At 37.5% G+C, this 18,783-nt stretch overlaps 1 protein-coding gene and 2 long non-coding RNA genes across 6 annotated transcripts in view; 2 read left to right on the plus strand and 1 right to left on the minus strand.

Moving 5' to 3' along the window:
• The window catches only part of ELP2 (elongator acetyltransferase complex subunit 2), a 40,060-nt gene extending 21,787 nt beyond the window's left edge, over positions 1 to 18,273 (minus strand). Inside the window, exons 1-9 of one of the 2 annotated variants that reach the window (XM_026118364.2) lie at positions 18,052 to 18,267; positions 17,863 to 17,941; positions 16,339 to 16,424; positions 14,249 to 14,399; positions 12,934 to 13,011; positions 9,329 to 9,393; positions 3,767 to 3,833; positions 2,677 to 2,811; positions 1,653 to 1,748 (exon numbers count right to left, since the gene is read on the minus strand). In XM_026118364.2, the coding sequence (XP_025974149.2) occupies positions 1,653 to 1,748; positions 2,677 to 2,811; positions 3,767 to 3,833; positions 9,329 to 9,393; positions 12,934 to 13,011; positions 14,249 to 14,399; positions 16,339 to 16,424; positions 17,863 to 17,941; positions 18,052 to 18,183 (889 nt within the window). In that variant the 5' untranslated portion in view covers positions 18,184 to 18,267. Of the gene's footprint in view, positions 1 to 1,652; positions 1,749 to 2,676; positions 2,812 to 3,766; positions 3,834 to 9,328; positions 9,394 to 12,933; positions 13,012 to 14,248; positions 14,400 to 16,338; positions 16,425 to 17,862; positions 17,942 to 18,051 lie in introns of both variants that reach the window. The other variant, XM_026118366.2, reaches the window with a different exon arrangement.
• LOC135327514 (uncharacterized) lies at positions 331 to 11,452 on the plus strand. The gene is made up of 3 exons (XR_010387739.1): positions 331 to 553; positions 1,234 to 1,294; positions 10,285 to 11,452. It is a non-coding gene; the product is annotated as an uncharacterized LOC135327514 (long non-coding RNA).
• A 125-nt stretch (positions 18,274 to 18,398) lies between the features above and the next one.
• LOC135327515 (uncharacterized) overlaps positions 18,399 to 18,783 on the plus strand; it is a 36,175-nt gene continuing 35,790 nt past the window's right edge. For all 3 annotated transcript variants that reach the window (XR_010387741.1, XR_010387742.1, XR_010387740.1), the window contains exon 1: positions 18,399 to 18,577. This is a non-coding gene — a long non-coding RNA (uncharacterized LOC135327515). The remainder of the gene's footprint in view (positions 18,578 to 18,783) is intronic.

Here is an 18,783-nt window from a genome sequence, read left to right on the forward strand (position 1 = left end):
CTGAAAAAGCTGTAATTTGGAGGAAAAGCTAGAGCTTCACACAGAGACTGCTTAGCAGTTCTCAGTTCTTTTCCTCAAAGGAGATCTCTGTACTGAATATTTACCATGAGGTTTCCAGTTTAAAATAACAGTCTCTATGCCAATATTCACTGTTCTCCAAATTAAATGTCAGATTCAATAACGGACTTCAACAGACTCTAGCACCTTGCGGCACATACAGCAGGAAGTACTGCTCTCTGAAGTGCACTGCAATGTTCCAGGCAACAGCTGAACACTGCCAGAACAGGAAGAGGAAGCTAATTCATCAGCCAGACAGGAAATTCCAGAAAGAAGAACTGCTGAGAAACCTTCCTTGGAGAACAGAGACACTGGTGTGCATCCATCCCCTGAGGCAATATGTTATACCAGTGCCAGATCTCCTATCTTCTGCATTGGGAAGCAGCAAGCAATGCCTGGAGTACCTCTCTCTGATCAGCCTACCTCTACTGAAAAGGAATAATACCTACTTGGGGAACCCACATTTCGACAGGCTAAAGAACAGAAGCAGCTGCATGTATGTATGTATGTAAATGCATGTATGTGAGACACCTAGAAAACTTCATGGTCTATCAGGATAGGGCTTTCTGGGTTACAGTGTAGGACTTACATGCTTATATTTTGTCTAACCCCTGGTTTAAGGGGCAAGATCTTTTATTGGTGCTTTTAAATAAATAGTAAAAGAACAGATAATTAAGCCATCGTTTCTCAAGCAAGTCCCGTACCTTTCTCTATAGGTATTTTGCCATTCTTATTGCACTATACTGCTTAAGTACTGCATATACACTGGTAAAGCTGTGCTTTGTACTGGTGAAGTCACCTGACACCAGTAACCCTAAAACAGCTTGGGGCAGGGGGGAAGGGCAGCTTTGCCAATACAAATACACTAGAGCCTTCTGATAGTACAAGCACGTCAAATCAAGAATCTCATTCCTTTCTACCTTGGGTAGACATGCACAAACAAATCAGTACTGCAAAAGGGAGCTGTCAGAATTCGAGAATTTAAAAAGAAAGATGAAGACTAGGGCAAGATGCAGAATTAATCTGTAAAAAATTCTCAATAAAACTCTGAGTTAATGCTTTAAAACTACATGTTAGCTAGCCAAAACTGATATGCAAGGAATCTCTGGCATGTTGTATTAATACATTGAAGAATGAAGATGAAACTTCTGAACATTGCTATTTGCTCCCTTCTAGTCGAAGAAAAACAAGAGTGCTTTTGAGTTGATGTTTACCTTCCAAAGAATGGACGTTTCAAGTAAGTTTATAAAGACAAAGTATTAGAGCTATTAATATATACTAAAAAAATGAATTTTATTCCATAAACACCACATTGGTTATAATGAAGTCAGTATAGCTCAGTTATTGTCTTTCATTCATAAAAGAAAACATGACTAAGACACAGCATCACGCAACACACAACCACAGAGAGAGTCTGTGCTAGTAAGATGTGCTATTGTGGCACATGCAGCCAAAACATCAGTTTACCTAGAAAACATTTTGCAGAATTCTAACATTTTCATAGTGACAAGTGAACAATGCAAACAAAATACAAAGACCGTACTCTACGTATGCAACCCCTAACGCAACTGCTAAGATGTTTGGTATCTTTTTACCTTTGAAAAACGAAGGTTGCCAGTGAACTGCGTACACCCAGTTTTCATGACCAGCCAACACAGACTCCAAGGTAATTGCATATGTTGTAACAGTGCCTACCACAAATTGGAGAAAAGAACATTTGTTTCTAGAAGTCAGATCTGAAAAAAGACCAGATCATTTCTGGCATCTTCAGAGATACAATCAACTGCTTTCATCACCTACCAATAGCCTATTAATATTGAACAGCTCTTTGAAAATGTACTTGGATGCTGGCCTCACATACCATATTGACAGCTACATGTCAGCCTATCACCTTGGAGCAGTGCTAGAGAATTCCTGTAGAACTCTCAAGGAATTTTGAAATAAACACTCAAGTTGCCTCTACCCACTCTTAACTTAAGCATACTTGTCTCCAAATGACTGTAAATACAAGCATTAAGATACTTCAAACAATGAATCTGGATTTGCAGCAAACAGCATGAGCACTTTTTACACATACAAAGAAATTTGTATAATGTTATATTACCTAAGTTGCCTAGTAACTTACCTCGTGTCAGCATTACAAGCCTCTAATGCTATAGCGCCCAAGCAGTATGTTAAATAACCACACAGTAAACCTGCACATACTTATCCATTCTATCATCTTTCTTTAAGAGTTAAATACTACTAGTACTTCTTAATGCATTGAAAGAAAATTAAAGGCGTTATTAAACTGGAGCAGAACTGTTTAACAGCTTACTTCCCCCAAACAAACGTATCTCAAAACAGCGTACTAGCAGCTGGAATATATACAATGATACATGCTGATATTAAGCTCTCTGCTTTGCTGTTTTCATAGCACATCTTTAGCTTCACATAGCCACTGCTTTAAATCCACTAGTTTTTTTAATGGCTGTAGAAAAATAATGCAATCAAGCTGGTCTTAGCTGCTTCTAATACAAGAAAAATAAAACAAGCTAGATGGTAACCACCTGGTCCTCAAACCACTAACACATACACTAGAAAGAAGCTGTACAAGAGTATTTTACAGCTGTTACCCACCTTTAACAGTAAAAATGGTCTCTTTCAGTTTTATGGAATCGTCTTCAGTTTCTGGAAATTGCTTCAATTTTGTACACACTTTCCAAATTCTTATCAAACAATCCTGAGCACAGCTTGCTAAGAAGAGATCCTCACCTGTTTGGTTAAAAAAAAAAAAAAGTAATTAAAGAGCCATACTTTCATATGTTTTTTCATTGCAACCATTGCCATGATTAACCTACCATCTTTCTAAACACTCGTATTACTATAGTATTATCCTGATTTTCCATAATTGTATACAGTATCAAACACTGCTGCTTTTATTTCAGCATCAACTCGTTCTCCCATTACAAACCCTTTACTTATTTAGAACATACTGACTATGGAGACTTCCTTGCTCTTAAGGCATGGCACTGCCTTATGGTAAATACCATACATTTGCTTCCCTATTACTTATGGCTCTCACTGTCCATATTCTGACACCCACAATGAGTTACTTAATACTTTTTAAGAACTCCTTTCCTCCCTTTCTTTCATCAGGATGGTTGCTTCCTCTAATTTTACTTTCTTTTCGCCATTACAAGAAATATTTGATTAGTTAATGTCTGTTAACTATTTTTATAAAAAAAAAAAATGGAGAAGAAGGACTCTGCTCCTCTATTTCCCACTCCTTTCAAAAAAGGGGTCAGCTCTTTCTCACTCAGCTACAGATACCAGCACAAGGACAAGTTGCTAAAATTCCTGTTTGTTTTTATTTAGGTACCAGTCAAGTGAACACACTTGAGGCAGGCAAAACCAAAGGGGGTATGCAAACACAAGATGCGAGTGTTTTGTATCAATCTCACTGTAGTCATAATTCCTATCACTAAAAATTTATTGTCATATAGTTTCAATAATTCTTATTTTTAACAGGACACAAAGTTTCACCTTTATTTTTAATAATCTGCTTGTCTTAGATTGGAATTACCATTGACTTTCTATCACCACCTCAGAAAAAGATGCACAGCCAAAACTGCTCAGAAGCTACAGGGCATCAAAACAATCTAGTGGAGGAGTAAAACAGTATTGTCATTAAAACCAATATTCCACTTTATTCATCTTTCATACTGACCACAGACTGCCCACTCAATGCTTCTTATCCAGTCTTCGTGACCAGGGAGTATTAATGTTCTCTGAAACTGAATAAAAATTCCTGTTACATCATAGAAATATATTAATTACCATGCACATATGGCCTTGGACAATTAGGTTTGGAGTTGCAAGTCTCCTATATTTACAGCTCCTGTTATTTCAAATAGGAAACATATGCTGCTACTTAAGATTATAATTTATTGATAGATGTTAAATAGGCCTTTCTGGTGTTGTCACCATTGTGTAGAGGTGTGTCACATTACGGCACTTCCCATATAAGACTGGGAAAGCAGGATAATTAAAAGGAGCTCCCCTTGAAGAGACTTAAAAATTTTAAGTTAATCAGGCTTTGAATGGTGCACAAAAAAATAACATAATGTAGGTACGACATGGTAAATTTATGTATTACAGAGACGTGAAGTGGATGCAACTGCAGATTATATAAAAAATGAATACAAGTAAAATCAGGGGTAAAAAGAAGAAAGTCTTTAAAATAATTTCAATTAATAATTTGTAATACAATACTATTAATAGGTATTACTTATGTAGGTAGAAGTCTTTAAACTTAGAAAAGTCCTTTATTTTTCCTATGTTACCTAAGAAGGATATACATCAATAATTGTATCTGCAGATGGAAACCTCTATGAACACAGGCTCAAGAACACAGGAACGCAATCATGGTCAAAATTCCCTCTTAAGAACTTTCAGTAATAGTATAATTTTATTCATAAAATACGTAATCTTACCATTCTATTTTAATTCAAGTAAGGTAGACATGTTTATTGCTTACTTGGCACTTAAAACATTTCTATTTGTCCATAGAAAGCTCTACTCCCATGATATTTTTTATCCCCTAACTTCTGCTTTAGTTTGAGTAAAGACGAGTTGGCATAAAATGCCTGAAATAATCATTAGAGTTAAAATGTTAGTGTTAATACATATGAACAGTCACATTATTTCTTGTATTATCTTCTGCTAAATCCCTTACCTAGGCCCACTAAGAGTTAAGACAACTAAGTGATAAACCTTGCTATCAGCACAACACTGCAGCTTAGTTCTCTTCCCTTACCTGTACACAAAGCAAAGCAACGCAGTAAGAAAGAACAAAAACCACAGCAACAAGAAGGCTTTCTCAAAACTTCTGTCTTCAACTCAAGGGAATTTGGCCAGCAATAGTGATTCACCTGGGCAGCTTTACAGCTAACTAAATGCATTCAAAAATTAATGCCTCTCCCTGTGGTCTATACCTTCCCGGGTAATCCCCAAAAAATCATCTTCTCCCATTAAGCAATGTTCCTCTGCTTTTCCTTGTTTCACATTTGCAGTTCTAATGTTACAGAACCATCTGTATATGAGACATATGACCAGAACGGTTTAAGAGAATTTTCCAGATCAGAAAGTTTTGGTCTTGATTAAGAATCTATGTTCTCACAGCCATATAAGTTTTGTTTGGCTAGTGACTTCTGCACTCTTGGATACGACATTACAGAAGAGATTTTTATTTTAAATACCCAACTGATTCTGCGTATATAAGAGCAGGAACTGCCGAGGAAGCAAATTCAAACAATGACTCATTTAAAGACTTCTTGTTTCCTATAATGCATTAGAAATGTAATGAGTTTTGCATCTTTTTAACTATTCACATCTCCGATAGTAGTTCAAAATACGTATTTATTCATTCATTTATATAAATGATGTACTTCATGCCCTGTATTTTTCATTCACTAAAGTTAGTTTGCAATTTTATTCCCAATTGAAAAATTAGTTCAGGCTGAACTTTTGCTAACCTTCCTGTCTTCTATGGTTCCTTTTATGTTAAACAGTGTGCATATCTCCTGAAATGCCACTTTAGCAATATCTAACACACATCTAATAATTCTCATTCCTACATTTAACTTCAAAGGGGTTTTTTTTTGGGGGGGGGGAGGTTTTTTTTAAAAAAAACAAAAAACAAAAAACTTAGCCTCATCTTCTCTCATCACAGAGAAAAATTAAGGAAAGTAGGTATTTCTGTCCACTTTAGAGGGTAAGACTAATTACTTTGACATTATTAATTCCCCCCCCTGGGGTTCTAAGTCCCCTCCTGAATAGGCTTTTATGTATTGCTTAACACTAGGTCAAGCATATAGTTGTCTATTGTGCTAAAGTACAAGCATTCACTCAAAATTTTCAAGAGATTGCCTCTCAAAAAAAAAAAATTGTCCATCGAAACTGACACAACAGTAGTGTCACTGTTACAGCCCTCTACTTTTTTGGGTTTTCATACTGTTCCTGCTCTTTTCCTTAATCTCTCTCCCTCTCAATATTGCACATTTAGTTTCCTTCGATGTATTCTGTTTTAAATCTGCACCAATTTAAAGCTTCTTACAGATACATATGGTTAGATAACTTTTTAGTATTGCCTAGATTCTATTTATAAATATTTTCATCTGGAACCCTCCTCATTTTATAGATTTTGCTTCTACATTCTTAGCCTTCCCCTTCTCTATTTCAGTTTTCCCCTTGGTCCTTACTGAATACATGAGGATGTTATAGTAGTATGTAATAGTTGTATCTAACAAAAAATCATTATCTCACCACCTACTTTACAGCCTTTCCCCTGCCTTTTTAAATTAATTTCTTAACCTATACCAGAATGTTGCTCCACAAATATTATCTTTTAAGCAAAGAATAAAGCTGTTATAGAGGTAACAACTAATGAAGCCTGGCTGTCTGTGGACATGCTCAGCACACTCAGTACAACTAACTCTGCCTACAGGTTCTTTGAGTACATGTCCTTCAGGACCAGGCTGACAGCACTGATTGGCAAATTGGCAACTGCCACAGAAGCTAACAGAAGCCCAAGTCCTATCAGTTTTCTTCTCTGTCGGACACTAGATGGGATCTCCCTCCTTGATCCAGTTGATAATCTTCACAGAATTAGGAGGAGTCTGAACTACCTTTAAGTCTCTGACTCCACTTTCCAATTTGGCTGAAATCTCACCACACTATCTGGACAAAGCATACTCAAACATACACAATAAAACCTTCATACAAAACCAAATTCAACACAGAGCTCTTTTGTTTTAAGATCTTTGTTGATACTCTGCTTTTCTTTGATTTCCTTTCATAGGCCTTTAATATCTCAGGCAAGAAGAGCTATAATGGTTTTTGAAAGATTCTTCCCTAGACACCAATTATAAATCAATATCTTCTTTCAGTAACTCAGAAAAGCAAAGAGATTGTTTTTTCTCTACTCCTAATGCTTTAAGGGATCTCTGGGTAGACGACCTTAAAGGATTTGGAGTCTGCACACTCAATTTCCAAACCAAGCAGCTTTTATGAATAAATATATTTCAACAATAAAACTCATGAGTTTACCCAAGAGGCAGGCTGAGTCAGCTAATGAAAGGAACCTGAAGATGTCTCATCTTGCCTCAGAGTATAACAATGCCCTTTGTGTTTTCTTTGAATGTTTCTTTATGAGCCATTACTCTTCGTTTTGGGTTCATATGATTGTTTTTAGGACATGAACTACAGGAAGAGACTCCCAAGAGTCACAATCAACCAGAAGCAGCTAGGGATCCTTACCAGTCAGGGAGGGATGCCGAACTTCAGGTTTTAAGTTCAAATGAAAAATGACACGATAGTGCTAACATTTCCTTCAAATACCTCTAAAAATAGAACTATAGAAGCCATAATAAAGGTGTCAGCAGATCTGAGAGAGCCTGAATAAAGAGGAGAACCTCCCCTTAGCAGCTAGGAAGGATTTTATGTCAGAAGGCTCACAAGGATTTTTCATTTTGTTAATAGCGGTCATATACCCTACAGGCATTTTTATTCTACACGTAATCACATTTGGGCTCTTCTCTTTGATGTCTGTAGAGTTTACTTAATTAACAGTAATGCTCTGGAAAATTAAAATAGACACCAACCAGAAGTCCCAACATATGATACAGTCAGTAGAAAAAAAAACTCCACACAAAAACCACATAATTAAAAAAATCCTTTATATTAAAAAAAGCAAAACAAAACTATGAGAGGACTCTGAACCCTTACCCAGCTAAGACAGCTGGTGAAAACACTTCCTGAAATTGACAATATGAAAAATAAAAAGAAGAAATGCAGAAGAAAAAAATCCCTATTTCTTCTATGAGCAAAGTCTCTCCAAAAAGACAGCAGTGTAAAACTTGCTTCAGAACATGGAGCTTGTTTATTCCAGTTACCTTCCTTCATCCGTCCACAGACTGATGGATCATCTGTGTTTAAGAATGGCTAGGAATGTTGGCATATTCAAAAAGCTGGCCAACATCTGCTAAAATAAGTTATGCTTCTCTGACCACCTTGGCAGTCAAACTGCATGTTATTTATTAAGCTGAGCAATACAAGAAAACAAGTTCTGTATTTTAAATGAGGTAAATGAACTGTGCAACCCTGAAGATGAAAGTCTTCCTTTAGCACAACGATAAGGTTCATGAGTGGCACTCTCATTCTCAGATGTCACTAAAGCAATTCAATTTATGTGCTACACAGAAACAAAAGCTAAGAAAGTGACCCTTCTTTCCTGCTTAGTGGTCAAGATATCACTGAACATAGCGGATAGATGGTGAAACATTTATTTTATTAAAAAAAAGAAAAGAAGGGAAAATCCTTATTATTGCATGTAACAGCCTGAACATGCAAAATAATCTACAAGAGGCTTTTGTCTCTCCCAAAAGGTAGAATGGAATATCTGTTCTTCGGCCTTTAAGGGCTGAAGAATACCTGAAAAGATTCAGTAAGTAAAAGCTTCCTATACGTGTCAGTTTCAGTGAGTTTCAGTGGTTGGTTGAAGGCTTTTTGTTTGTTTGTTTAATTTTCGTAAAGGGACTGATGGGGGGGGGGGGGAAGACATCTTCTCACCTGTTTTGGCTGACAATCGTTCAACAATTCCTTTTAGAGTATAACAAAGCTTCTGAACAGATAGATGCAGGAGAGGACAGAATTTCTTTGCAGTGCTCCAAATGAACATTTAACCATATGAAAAATTAAACATTGTCAGCTTCCAAATAATGCATGAAAAAAAAAATGTATATGCTTGTAGAAGATCAAATCTTTTAAATATTTCTTTGGACTTTCGGAAGCATTCAGCACAAGGGGCATAGTTAATGACAAATACACAATTTCATAGATAGAAATCAATCATCTCTATTTTATCGTGAGAGCTTGCAGACTGAAAATAATGTCATTTCCATATGAAGCACTCAATGAATGGATACCCATTAAAGAAAGAAAGGCAGAGTTATTTCAGGTCAGCAGGATTAGAAAGACAGGCTATCTTCATGTAGAGAAAAAAATATGAAGACTAAAACTTTTACACATTGATCCCAACTTTAATATTCTGTACATAATTACCGAGGAAATGAATGGCGTATTTGAACAAGAACAGTTGTAAGTGATGGCTATTCTAGAGAGAGATAACAGTTACTTGAGAACTTCAAAATATCATCAGCAGCACCCATGAAAAGAAATGAAGCAGAAGAACTTTGTACTGTTCTGAACAAGAGACAAAAGCTATAAATACCTGACCATCCTGCTGTATAAACAAATTTATTTTGCAGTCATCACCACCACAAGCCAATATTGGTACTGGAAAGGAAAAAGAGAGTCTTTATTACTACAGTTACAAAATCTAATATCCTGTGATATTAAGAATTACAGAAATAAGACAAAATAGATATAGTAATACAAATATATAGAATACTTAAAAGATATAGTATCATGCCATCCTAAGTCAGACATCTAATACTGTGCAAAATAAACAAGCATTTCAAGAACACAAGACCCAAAATAAAAGTTATTTTGCCATGTACGTAATATAATTGACAAATATTTAGGATGCTAACAGGTAGCCTTCTTGGAGTTCACACATCTCCAGAAAATTAAAGCATCAGAGATTTTTATTTATTTACATTTATTTCATGGATATGAACATTAGAGCATTTAATTAGCTCTAAATATGAAAGCAGCAAGTAGTAAAAACAAAATAACTCACAACTAACATGATTCAAGTACTGAATCAAGTGAAATAGGTGTATGGGAGTACAATACCACAAATAAAGACAGACTATGACCCATCACATACAAGGAAAAGAGAGCAGTTAACAGTGCTGTATGCCTACTCAAATCTTAAAGTAGTATCTTACTTCCATAAGCTATTAAGAAAGTAAGCAAAACACCCAGGTTCATTGAATCGAACTAGACAAAGCTATGACTGAAGGAAAAAAAAACAAGAGAAGTTATATTGTGACTTATCAAGAAGTATATCAGTCAAAAAATGGACTTTCATATAGGTTTTTGCATAAATGCTCTAGAGTATTATATTTGGATTTGATCAAGAGAGTCCAGCAACAATAGAAACATGAGTTGGAAACTGTGGTCCATTTGTAATGGCGACAATATTATCTACAAAGCTTTTTCAAGTTTGCTCTTTTTCACCTGTTGCAATTCAATTCTGAGGAGACAAATCTTATTTTTCAGAGGCCAAGCTACAGCACTACACAATTATCCATGAGGTAGCAAAATCACAGGATATGACAAGAGAGCTGATGAAGATCTGCAAAATAGGAAATCCTATTCTCATTTTAGAAGCAGAGTTGCAGCAGACATGGCAGGGGAAAAAGGAAAAGAAGGGCAGCAGGAAGCTTCTTCTTCAAGACTCAGGAAAGAACTGTAAAGGAACTACTTTAATTAAGAGGCAGTCAGTACGATGCTTAAGTTATACCCCAGCTGCAACAAACTGTTCAGGCTTTTTGAGCACTCTGTGGCTTTCCACCTTTGACTTCTTCATAAAAATGGTTCTCAACTTTAAGGGGGAAAAAAAAGGAAGATTTTGAGGGACAACCAAAGCTATGAAAAAAAATAAAATATTGGGCACCACAAATTTCAGTGTCTTTTGGAGGTTAACACACTAATTACATATGAATCAATTTTCAACATGAGCTTTAAATTTCTTTGCTTGGAGAAATCAGACGTTACTGTATATGCTTCTAGACGAGGGGGCAGCTTACCACTTTCAGAAAACTAGTTCTGCATTTCTTACTAGTTCTGACTTAAGAACTGCAGACTGTCCTCAGAGAACCTTCTTTAAACCTTAATACAGCTGGCAACGTAGCCTTCCTAAAGGGATTTCAGAGCAGCTCCAAAAGTTATCATAGATCCTCTTCCCTGAGGTCCTTTAATCATTCAAATTGCCATTAGAGATGAACGTTTCTGACAAAATGATGAGCAGCAAGATTTTTCATAATAATTTTCAGCTGTTGTGTTTAGATTTAGAATTGTTCACCTGAACAAAAGTAGTTCAACTACATGGACTACTACATTAGGTTTAAGGGAAAACACACAATGCAATCATGCTCCATTAAAAGCTTCCCTATGGACTTCCAGAAGAAACATTTCCAGCCATATATTTATGGTTTGAAATCTAAGCAGTTTCCTGACAATCTCAGCAGCACAGATCGTTCATATTGGAATTAGCATTCAAAACATAAGTTGTTGTTAGTTTTCATTTGAAAAGAATTACAGTTAAAGAACTCTTTTTCAGGTTGTAAGCATTGTATTATTTTGGATAAGTAATTTAAGTTAACAAGGGAAAGAGACTGTAATAAAGGATTAACTGCTTTAAATACAAGTTTAAGCAACACTAGGTTTTGAGGATTTGGGGGGGGGGCTGGGGGGGTCCTCAACAAAGCAGTGTTTGTTATTCCACCATCTACAGAATTTCAAGACTTCTATGCAATTTCCGTTTTGGAAGCACCTAGTTTCAAGAATTAATGCACTAACCTAGGTTTCATATTTTTTTAATTTGCAAAATAAATGAATAATCACTTCTCTTTTTATATATAACATGATTTCAACATTAAACTGAAGCAGTGCACTAGAGTATTAAAGTGAGAATTTCTTACCTGTACAGTATCATAAATGAAGAAATAATCTATCGAGTCACAGTATGAATTTTATACTGATTTTTGTACTGGCAGTATAGGTACTTCAAACAAAAATTTGCACTGGAAATAAGATTTTCATTTATCCTCAAGCCTTTTAACTTCATCTCAACAACCATCTACTAGTATATTTAGAGTGAAAATAGATAGAGAGGTTTTTTTTTTTATTTACCAGTTATTTACTCGTAAATAACACCGCTTTTGATATCAGACATGCTCTGAAAGCAGACGTTATTTCCAAACAGAACAATGCATTTTGTTCCATTGATATAGTTCTTATGAGATAGGGAAGCTATCACAAGTCAAAGAATAAAATAAGCTTCTATGCAATTGTGTTGGAGGTATACACTCGAAGCGCACACCATTGAGGAATTCTGAAGTGAACATGTGCAGAGAATAATCCCAGATACAGTAAGAAACCTTTGTACTTTTCCTCTTGGCAGCCTAGAACTCCCCCATCCAGATGCAGGAGTCTAATGATATTTAAACACAAACCAAACTGAACACATGCATTTGGCTTGTACGGTTTTGTTGAATGATAACATTTAATTTAGAAAAAAAGCTTCTAGAGGTTTGTAACACAAAAACATCTGTGGCAGGCTACAAAAGCAGTTTCACTATAGAAAAGGTCTGAACATACACATTAATAGAAAACTATATAAACCACACTGAACAGTCAGGTTAAACTTGTTCATCAGTTAATCTTCTTCATATTTATTTAGGACTGAAGAGTTGGTTAATGCTGCTCTTCAGTCTGCAATTTTTGATGCAGGCATGCAAACTCTTTTTCTGCATCTTGCCATTCAATCCAAATGACAGGGACAAGCAAACAGTAGTACCACAAGTGAGTGTGTGAAACTAACAGCATCATTCTATCCCATTCGCTTACAGCTCCGTTATCTTTTTTATGCCCTCTATCTTACAGCACAACTAAAGAATTCCATTTGAGCATTGTTTTGAAAACACTATAATCAGCGATTATTCCATTTGCTAAGAACACAGTCAACTGAAATCTTTAAATATAAGCAACAGCTTAGAATAATTCCCTAGAAATTTTAAAAAAGCCACAAGGTTTTGGAGTTGGTCAAATAAAAACCCCTATTACAATGTTCATAAAATACATTTGAGGAATTCTGTAGGTTTTATTTTTCCTGAGCTGATATTCAGGATCTGCAGCTGTACTTACCACTGCTGCCAGGCAAGAAGGATAAACAAACATCCATAATAAATCCATTTCCAAACTGCAAAATTTGAATGCATTTAACTGAAAAATGAGAATAGACAGTGTTGATGTCATTCTTCATGGAAGTATTACAGTTATGCTATCATCCCCTGCATTGTGTTTTTAAAATCTCCCACTCAATTTTATTCTAAAGAGCTACAACACTTCTACAGTTTTCAGGAGCCATTGATTTTTAGAGGGAAAATAACCCTAAAATAATAAAGTTCTCTTTTGTGGACCCATGGAAATCCATCCAAAGTTAGCTGAGTTAGAAGATAAGTCACTATTCTCCACCTAGTATTAAGGTTACTATAATGAAACTCTACAACCTATCAGAAGCAATTAATATTGCAAATTACAAAAAAGAAGTCAATCTTCCTCCAAACGCCCCTGAGATCCTACAAGTGTTAAACTGGTGAGCCATCAAGATCAGAGTAACAGACAGGATAGCAAAATACCATTCCTACAGAAGTAGGATTAAAAATCCCAGGATTAAAAATGTCCTATCACACAACAGCAAGATAGAAGGGAAAAGCCAGGACTTGAAGGTGTTCTTTCAGAGCATATGGGAATGTTTTGTAGAACATGGGGCTGAAGGCTAGCAAGTCCAACCTATTTCTTCAGTGTAGGCAGGGCAATGGGAAATCCTCACATACAGCAGCTAATGGAGAAACCAGTTTGAGAGATGGTGTCAGTATAATTTAATTAACAAGTGACACTTTGCATCTAGATTATCCATTTATTCTTTATGTATTACAAAGACCTATTCTCCTGTGTGTACAAACAAGGGTGTAGTTCAACAGAAGGTCAAAACCCTATCATCTCTCACTTCATTGGACTCAAGTCAATATTAACAAACAAGTGACTAATTTAATCCCACTTTTCTAAGGCCAGTATTACCATTTTACTAAGTAATTTTACTTCACACACACAAAGCTGTAGCTGGCCCCTATATTTCAGGAAAAAATTAGGGTCCAGATTATCAGATTTTGAATACACATTAAAAAAAAAAAAAAAAAAAAAAAACATCATTAGTAAGTTCAGCCAACATATCACTGATGAAAAAAGAAGGTTAATTTGACCCCCAGTTATTAAACTAGTATAACCCTACAGCTTCCAAAGAGTAATGCAGTGAGTGGCTTGATGGACCAAAGCTTAAAGAGAAATCAGTGCAGTTGTTTTAGAAGACCAGGTAGAAGTACTTGAATGCATATGCATTCATCATTTTTACAGTTAGATATTAAGCCAGTATGTCATCCCTAACTTTAACAACTTTTACCTTCTGAACCTTGCCGAGACCAGATTCTCACGGTAGAGTCAGAAGCTGCAGAAGCTACTAGCAGACTTAAGTCAGATTCATCTGACTGGTAGACAGCATCCACAGAACAAACAGCTTCAGTATGGCCTTTGAGAGGAATGCTTTTCACAAGCTGAATACATCAGAAAGAGTTATACAAGTTAACAAAATTCAGTTCCAGCAACTTACCCAAGAGAATTTTTAAGAGACTTTATTGTTCTTATAATAATTTAATAGTGAAAGCAAGTTGTATGCTCCTGACTGCAGAGCTTCTGCCAAGTGTATGCTTAAGCTACAACATATTCCAAGAAAAACACAGGGGAGGCATACAGCAGTAACGAATATTAACTTGATAAGTTGAACAGAATTAAATGTTCCTGTGTACACTATACAACTCACTATCTTTGAAGAAAGCTTTGCAAGACTACAGATTTCACAACAGCAACGTAAGTGGAAAGAGTACAGAAGTTAGGAAGAGCTGCTGTCTTTCCACTTCCTCCTTCTCCTGCCCCTTATCCTAAAGAGCATCTCATAAAAGTTTGGAGAACCTTAGTGAAGAAGCTGTGGAGCACAGAATACAGCAGAATAAACAGCAGCTACAGCACTACCCATACCGTGTGTTCTTTGCAAATTAAAGCATCTTTTTATGCCTCCAAAATACTCACCTAATTAAAGCATCTTTTTATGCCTCCAAAATACTCACCTAAAAAACAAAAACTTCAAATCTGGACTTCAGTATCTACTTTCCTAATGAATGAACACAGGTGTGTCACTTTGTAATCTGTTCTTCACATATATAAATAGCAAAATGAGAAGTTTGTACTTCTGTGACTGGAAAAAGTCTAGCATTTATCCAAACTTTGACATATATACCCTTGACATCTCTTTCAAACAATAGCCTGGTAGACCACAGGAACAATTTTTGTTTGAACCAGCATACAACTTTACTTTTGCACTAGTCTAGAATCATTGTTAAAATGTACACATTTACTTGCATTCTTTTTCAAAGATTGTCATTAGGCTGTGCAGAACATCAGTGGAAAAAAAGAGGTTAAAGAAATCTCTGTACTTATTATTTTAAATAACTAGTCACAACAGATGGATGTCAGCCAGGAAGCTTTTTTTGTGTGCGTGTGTTCCCCCATCAAACAAGCCTAAGGACCATTAGCCTAGGTGCACTTCCCCCTAGGACATTACTGCTCTTGCACATTTCAAAATGCAAAGTCTGACCTACCTTGAAGTAGCCTATGAAATGATTTTCTTATACAGCTGTTCACAAGTCAGTGGCTAGTACATTAGATTTAAAGAGTTATATAACAAATTGGACACACTCCCAAGCACCTTTCTTTTCTACTTAAAGTAACTTTTCTTCCGAACTTCAGTTTATTCTGAAGGCTCATATTATGCCATACTTCTTCTTTTCCATTACATTTTTACATCATTAATAATAAAATAGCAGATATCCTTACTTCTCTCCATTTCTCCTCACAAAATTCAACTGTTACACACCTTTTTCTTATTAGATACATATACCCCAACTTGTATATTCTTCTGGTAAGAGTATCTATATACCAGTACTACATTGTTATGTGGATTGAGCAGAAATCATTAGAAATGGATATAAAGAAATGAGAAAGTCATGTACAGGCAGTTTCAACCAAAAACCTCACAGTATGAAGAATAAGGCAGTTAAAGCTGTTACATGAAAAAACAAATCTGAAGACTCTAAAACAGAGAAAGAGGATCTCTGAGACATGCTAGACAAATCCACACAATGATGGGTTAGCTAACTTCTTAATGGAAGGCTGATTGGAAAAAGATAAGATGTGGAAGAGAAGCAGCAACAATTAGAATTAAACACAGCATGATAAACTACCAACATTCTGTTCACACAGGAATTTAAAGACAGACAGTTTGGAGGAGATATATATGGGGTTCAGTAGTCAAGGAACAATGAGGAAACATGAATAAGAAATACAGACAAAACAAATAATTTCACTTAACACACAGTTTGTCGCACTTGAGAAACTAGGAAAAAAAAACAGGTCTAAAATGTTATTATTTCTGCCTACCTGATTACTCCACGTTCCCATTCCATTCCATGCCCAAAGAATAAGTTGCTTATCAGATCCACCAGAAATTAACTCTGTTTCGGTAGCTAAACAAAAAAAAATCTATATATATATACTTATTTAAGTCCTGTGTACTCTTACTTTATATCAGCAGACAAAAACATAAGCAGTTATATTGGTTATATTTTTCAAAAAGTATCACGTGCATCAACTTTAAATAAAGTGTCCATCAAAGTAAAGTAGGGATAATATGAAAATAATATAATTTATCTCATCATTTATTATGAAAATAATATCATTTAAGACAACGCTTTGAGAAAAATCGCAGGAATGCTTACAGCTTCATATGAATATGATAAAGAATATATCTTTTCAAAGACACTCTCAAAACAGAGAATATAATTTAATATTTTACTTTTTGTTTGGTCTTTTTGCAGTATAGGAAGAATAAACAAAAAAAATGGGGAGAAAAAAAATCTAATCCAATAGATTTCAAAACCTCACATGAAAATGTAATTCCCAAGTTCTCAGAAAATAATTTATTTTAATCCATTTTAAGACAAAAAAAAAGTTGGGAAGAGAAGAAAACATTTTAGTGCAACCATTTGAAAGTTGTCATTAAAGAGGACTCTTTTCCTCCAGTTCCCCCATCCACCCAAAAAACACCACACACACACAAAAGAAAAATCACAAACCATAGGCACATTACACTAACTGTCCAACAAATACCCTTATTTCTCTTTGTCAGAGAGTTGCACTAAAAGCCTAAGGGCAAGAATAAGTGCTTTTGAAAAGTCTGCACCAAGCTACCTTAAAAGCAGTAACTGCTATCAAGCAAAAGCCTCATAAGGCTTTCATAAACATTCTTATCTCGGAGGTGGGGTTTTTTTTTTTCCCCTGGATATTACCTCTGTGCAACTCACAGCTTTTTAAGCCAAAATTTCTTAAGAGACATTACAAATCAGTTTACAGTATCAAAACATTAAAAACTCCAAACTCTTCTTAAGAGCCTGGAGGCAGTACAAGCATCATTGAATAAAGTCACGGTTCAAACACCGGCTTGTCAAATCCTCTGCAGCCACAGGCACAAAACACCGCCTCCCAGAGCTGACGTGAGCTGAAGAGTCAGGAACAGAAAGCCTGACAGGATCAACTCATTTAAAGGAAAGCCTTCTCGATTTTAATGTGTTAAGTTCCTGCGGAGCCATCTATTAAAATCCCTACCGGGAAAACGAGCTCAAGACTTAAATCAACAAGAGCGCGAAGCGTTACAGCTCCCTATGTTTTAAGTTCCCCCAACTTTGCTACCGAATTTATCCACCTTCCCCCAGGGGCAGGAAAGCAGCGTTGAGCTCCCCCGCGGGAAGTGGCCCCGGCGCCTTCTCGGAGCGGGTCTCCCCCCCCACCCGAGACGGGTACAGACGCCGCGGCGGTTCGCCCCCACCTCCCGCGGGCCCCCACCCGCCGAACTCGGACCTAGGGGGATCCCGGGCACAGCGGGCCGGGTCGCGCTGCGCTACTCACCGCCGTCCCGCTGGCGGACCCAGCGCACGCAGTTCACCCTGTCGGTGTGGCCGCGGAAGGTGGCGACCACCCACCTCGCCTGTGGGAGGATGAGAAAGGGACGAGAATGAGGCCTCGCAGCCTGCAGGCGCCGCCTTGGCCAGCCCCGGGCCGCCGCGCCCTCCCCCACCCCGCACGGCAGCAACTCACCACCGGCTCGTAGAGGATGACGTCGCGGCAGCTGCCGAAGGCGAGGATGCCTCTCTGCCCCCACGACATAACCCCACCGCCCGCCCGGTTGGCGCAACAGGCAACATGACAGGCTTCTACGGGCGCCGACATTTTCTCCCTGCCACGTGTTCTACAGCCGTTGACCTCACGCGGTTTCCATAGCAACCTCCCTCCCCTTCCACGCTGTACGTATAACGTCTTGGGAAGCGCGCGGGCCGGAAGGGGCGGGGCTAGGGGATCGCGTAGGAGGAGCGAGGACGCTGTGGGGGGAAGGGCAGGCCCGAGGCGGGCAGAGACTGAGGCGCGAGAGGCGGGGCTCAATGAGACCTGTGGAGGGCGCCATGCTGCTGTCGCCGCGGGGGCGGGCACTAGGCGGCCCCGGCAGCCCGGCTTCGTCGGGCGGTCCTGACTTCTCGCACCGTCCTGCCCGGCCGTCCGTGCCTGTCTGTGAGTCGCGTGGAAAGAGTGCTCTCCACCTCTGTAGCATTGCCTAAGTTGCGAAGAGGTAGGGGAAACGCATGCTTCGCCCTTGCAAAATATAGGCGAGTGATTGCTATTCTGTCCCTGCCCCTTTTTTTAATAAAAGTAACGTGTCCTCCCGTGAGCACTGCCAGTGGGTCTTAAGCTAGCTAGAGCTCGAAGCGTTACAGCGCCCTATGTTTTAAGTTCCCCTTACAGCCAAGGGCTCCTGCCTGGGTAGCTGAATGGAGA

The sequence above is a fragment of the Dromaius novaehollandiae genome, chromosome 2 (genome assembly GCF_036370855.1).
Source record: "Dromaius novaehollandiae isolate bDroNov1 chromosome 2, bDroNov1.hap1, whole genome shotgun sequence".
NCBI classification, from domain to species: Eukaryota; Metazoa; Chordata; class Aves; order Casuariiformes; family Dromaiidae; genus Dromaius; species Dromaius novaehollandiae.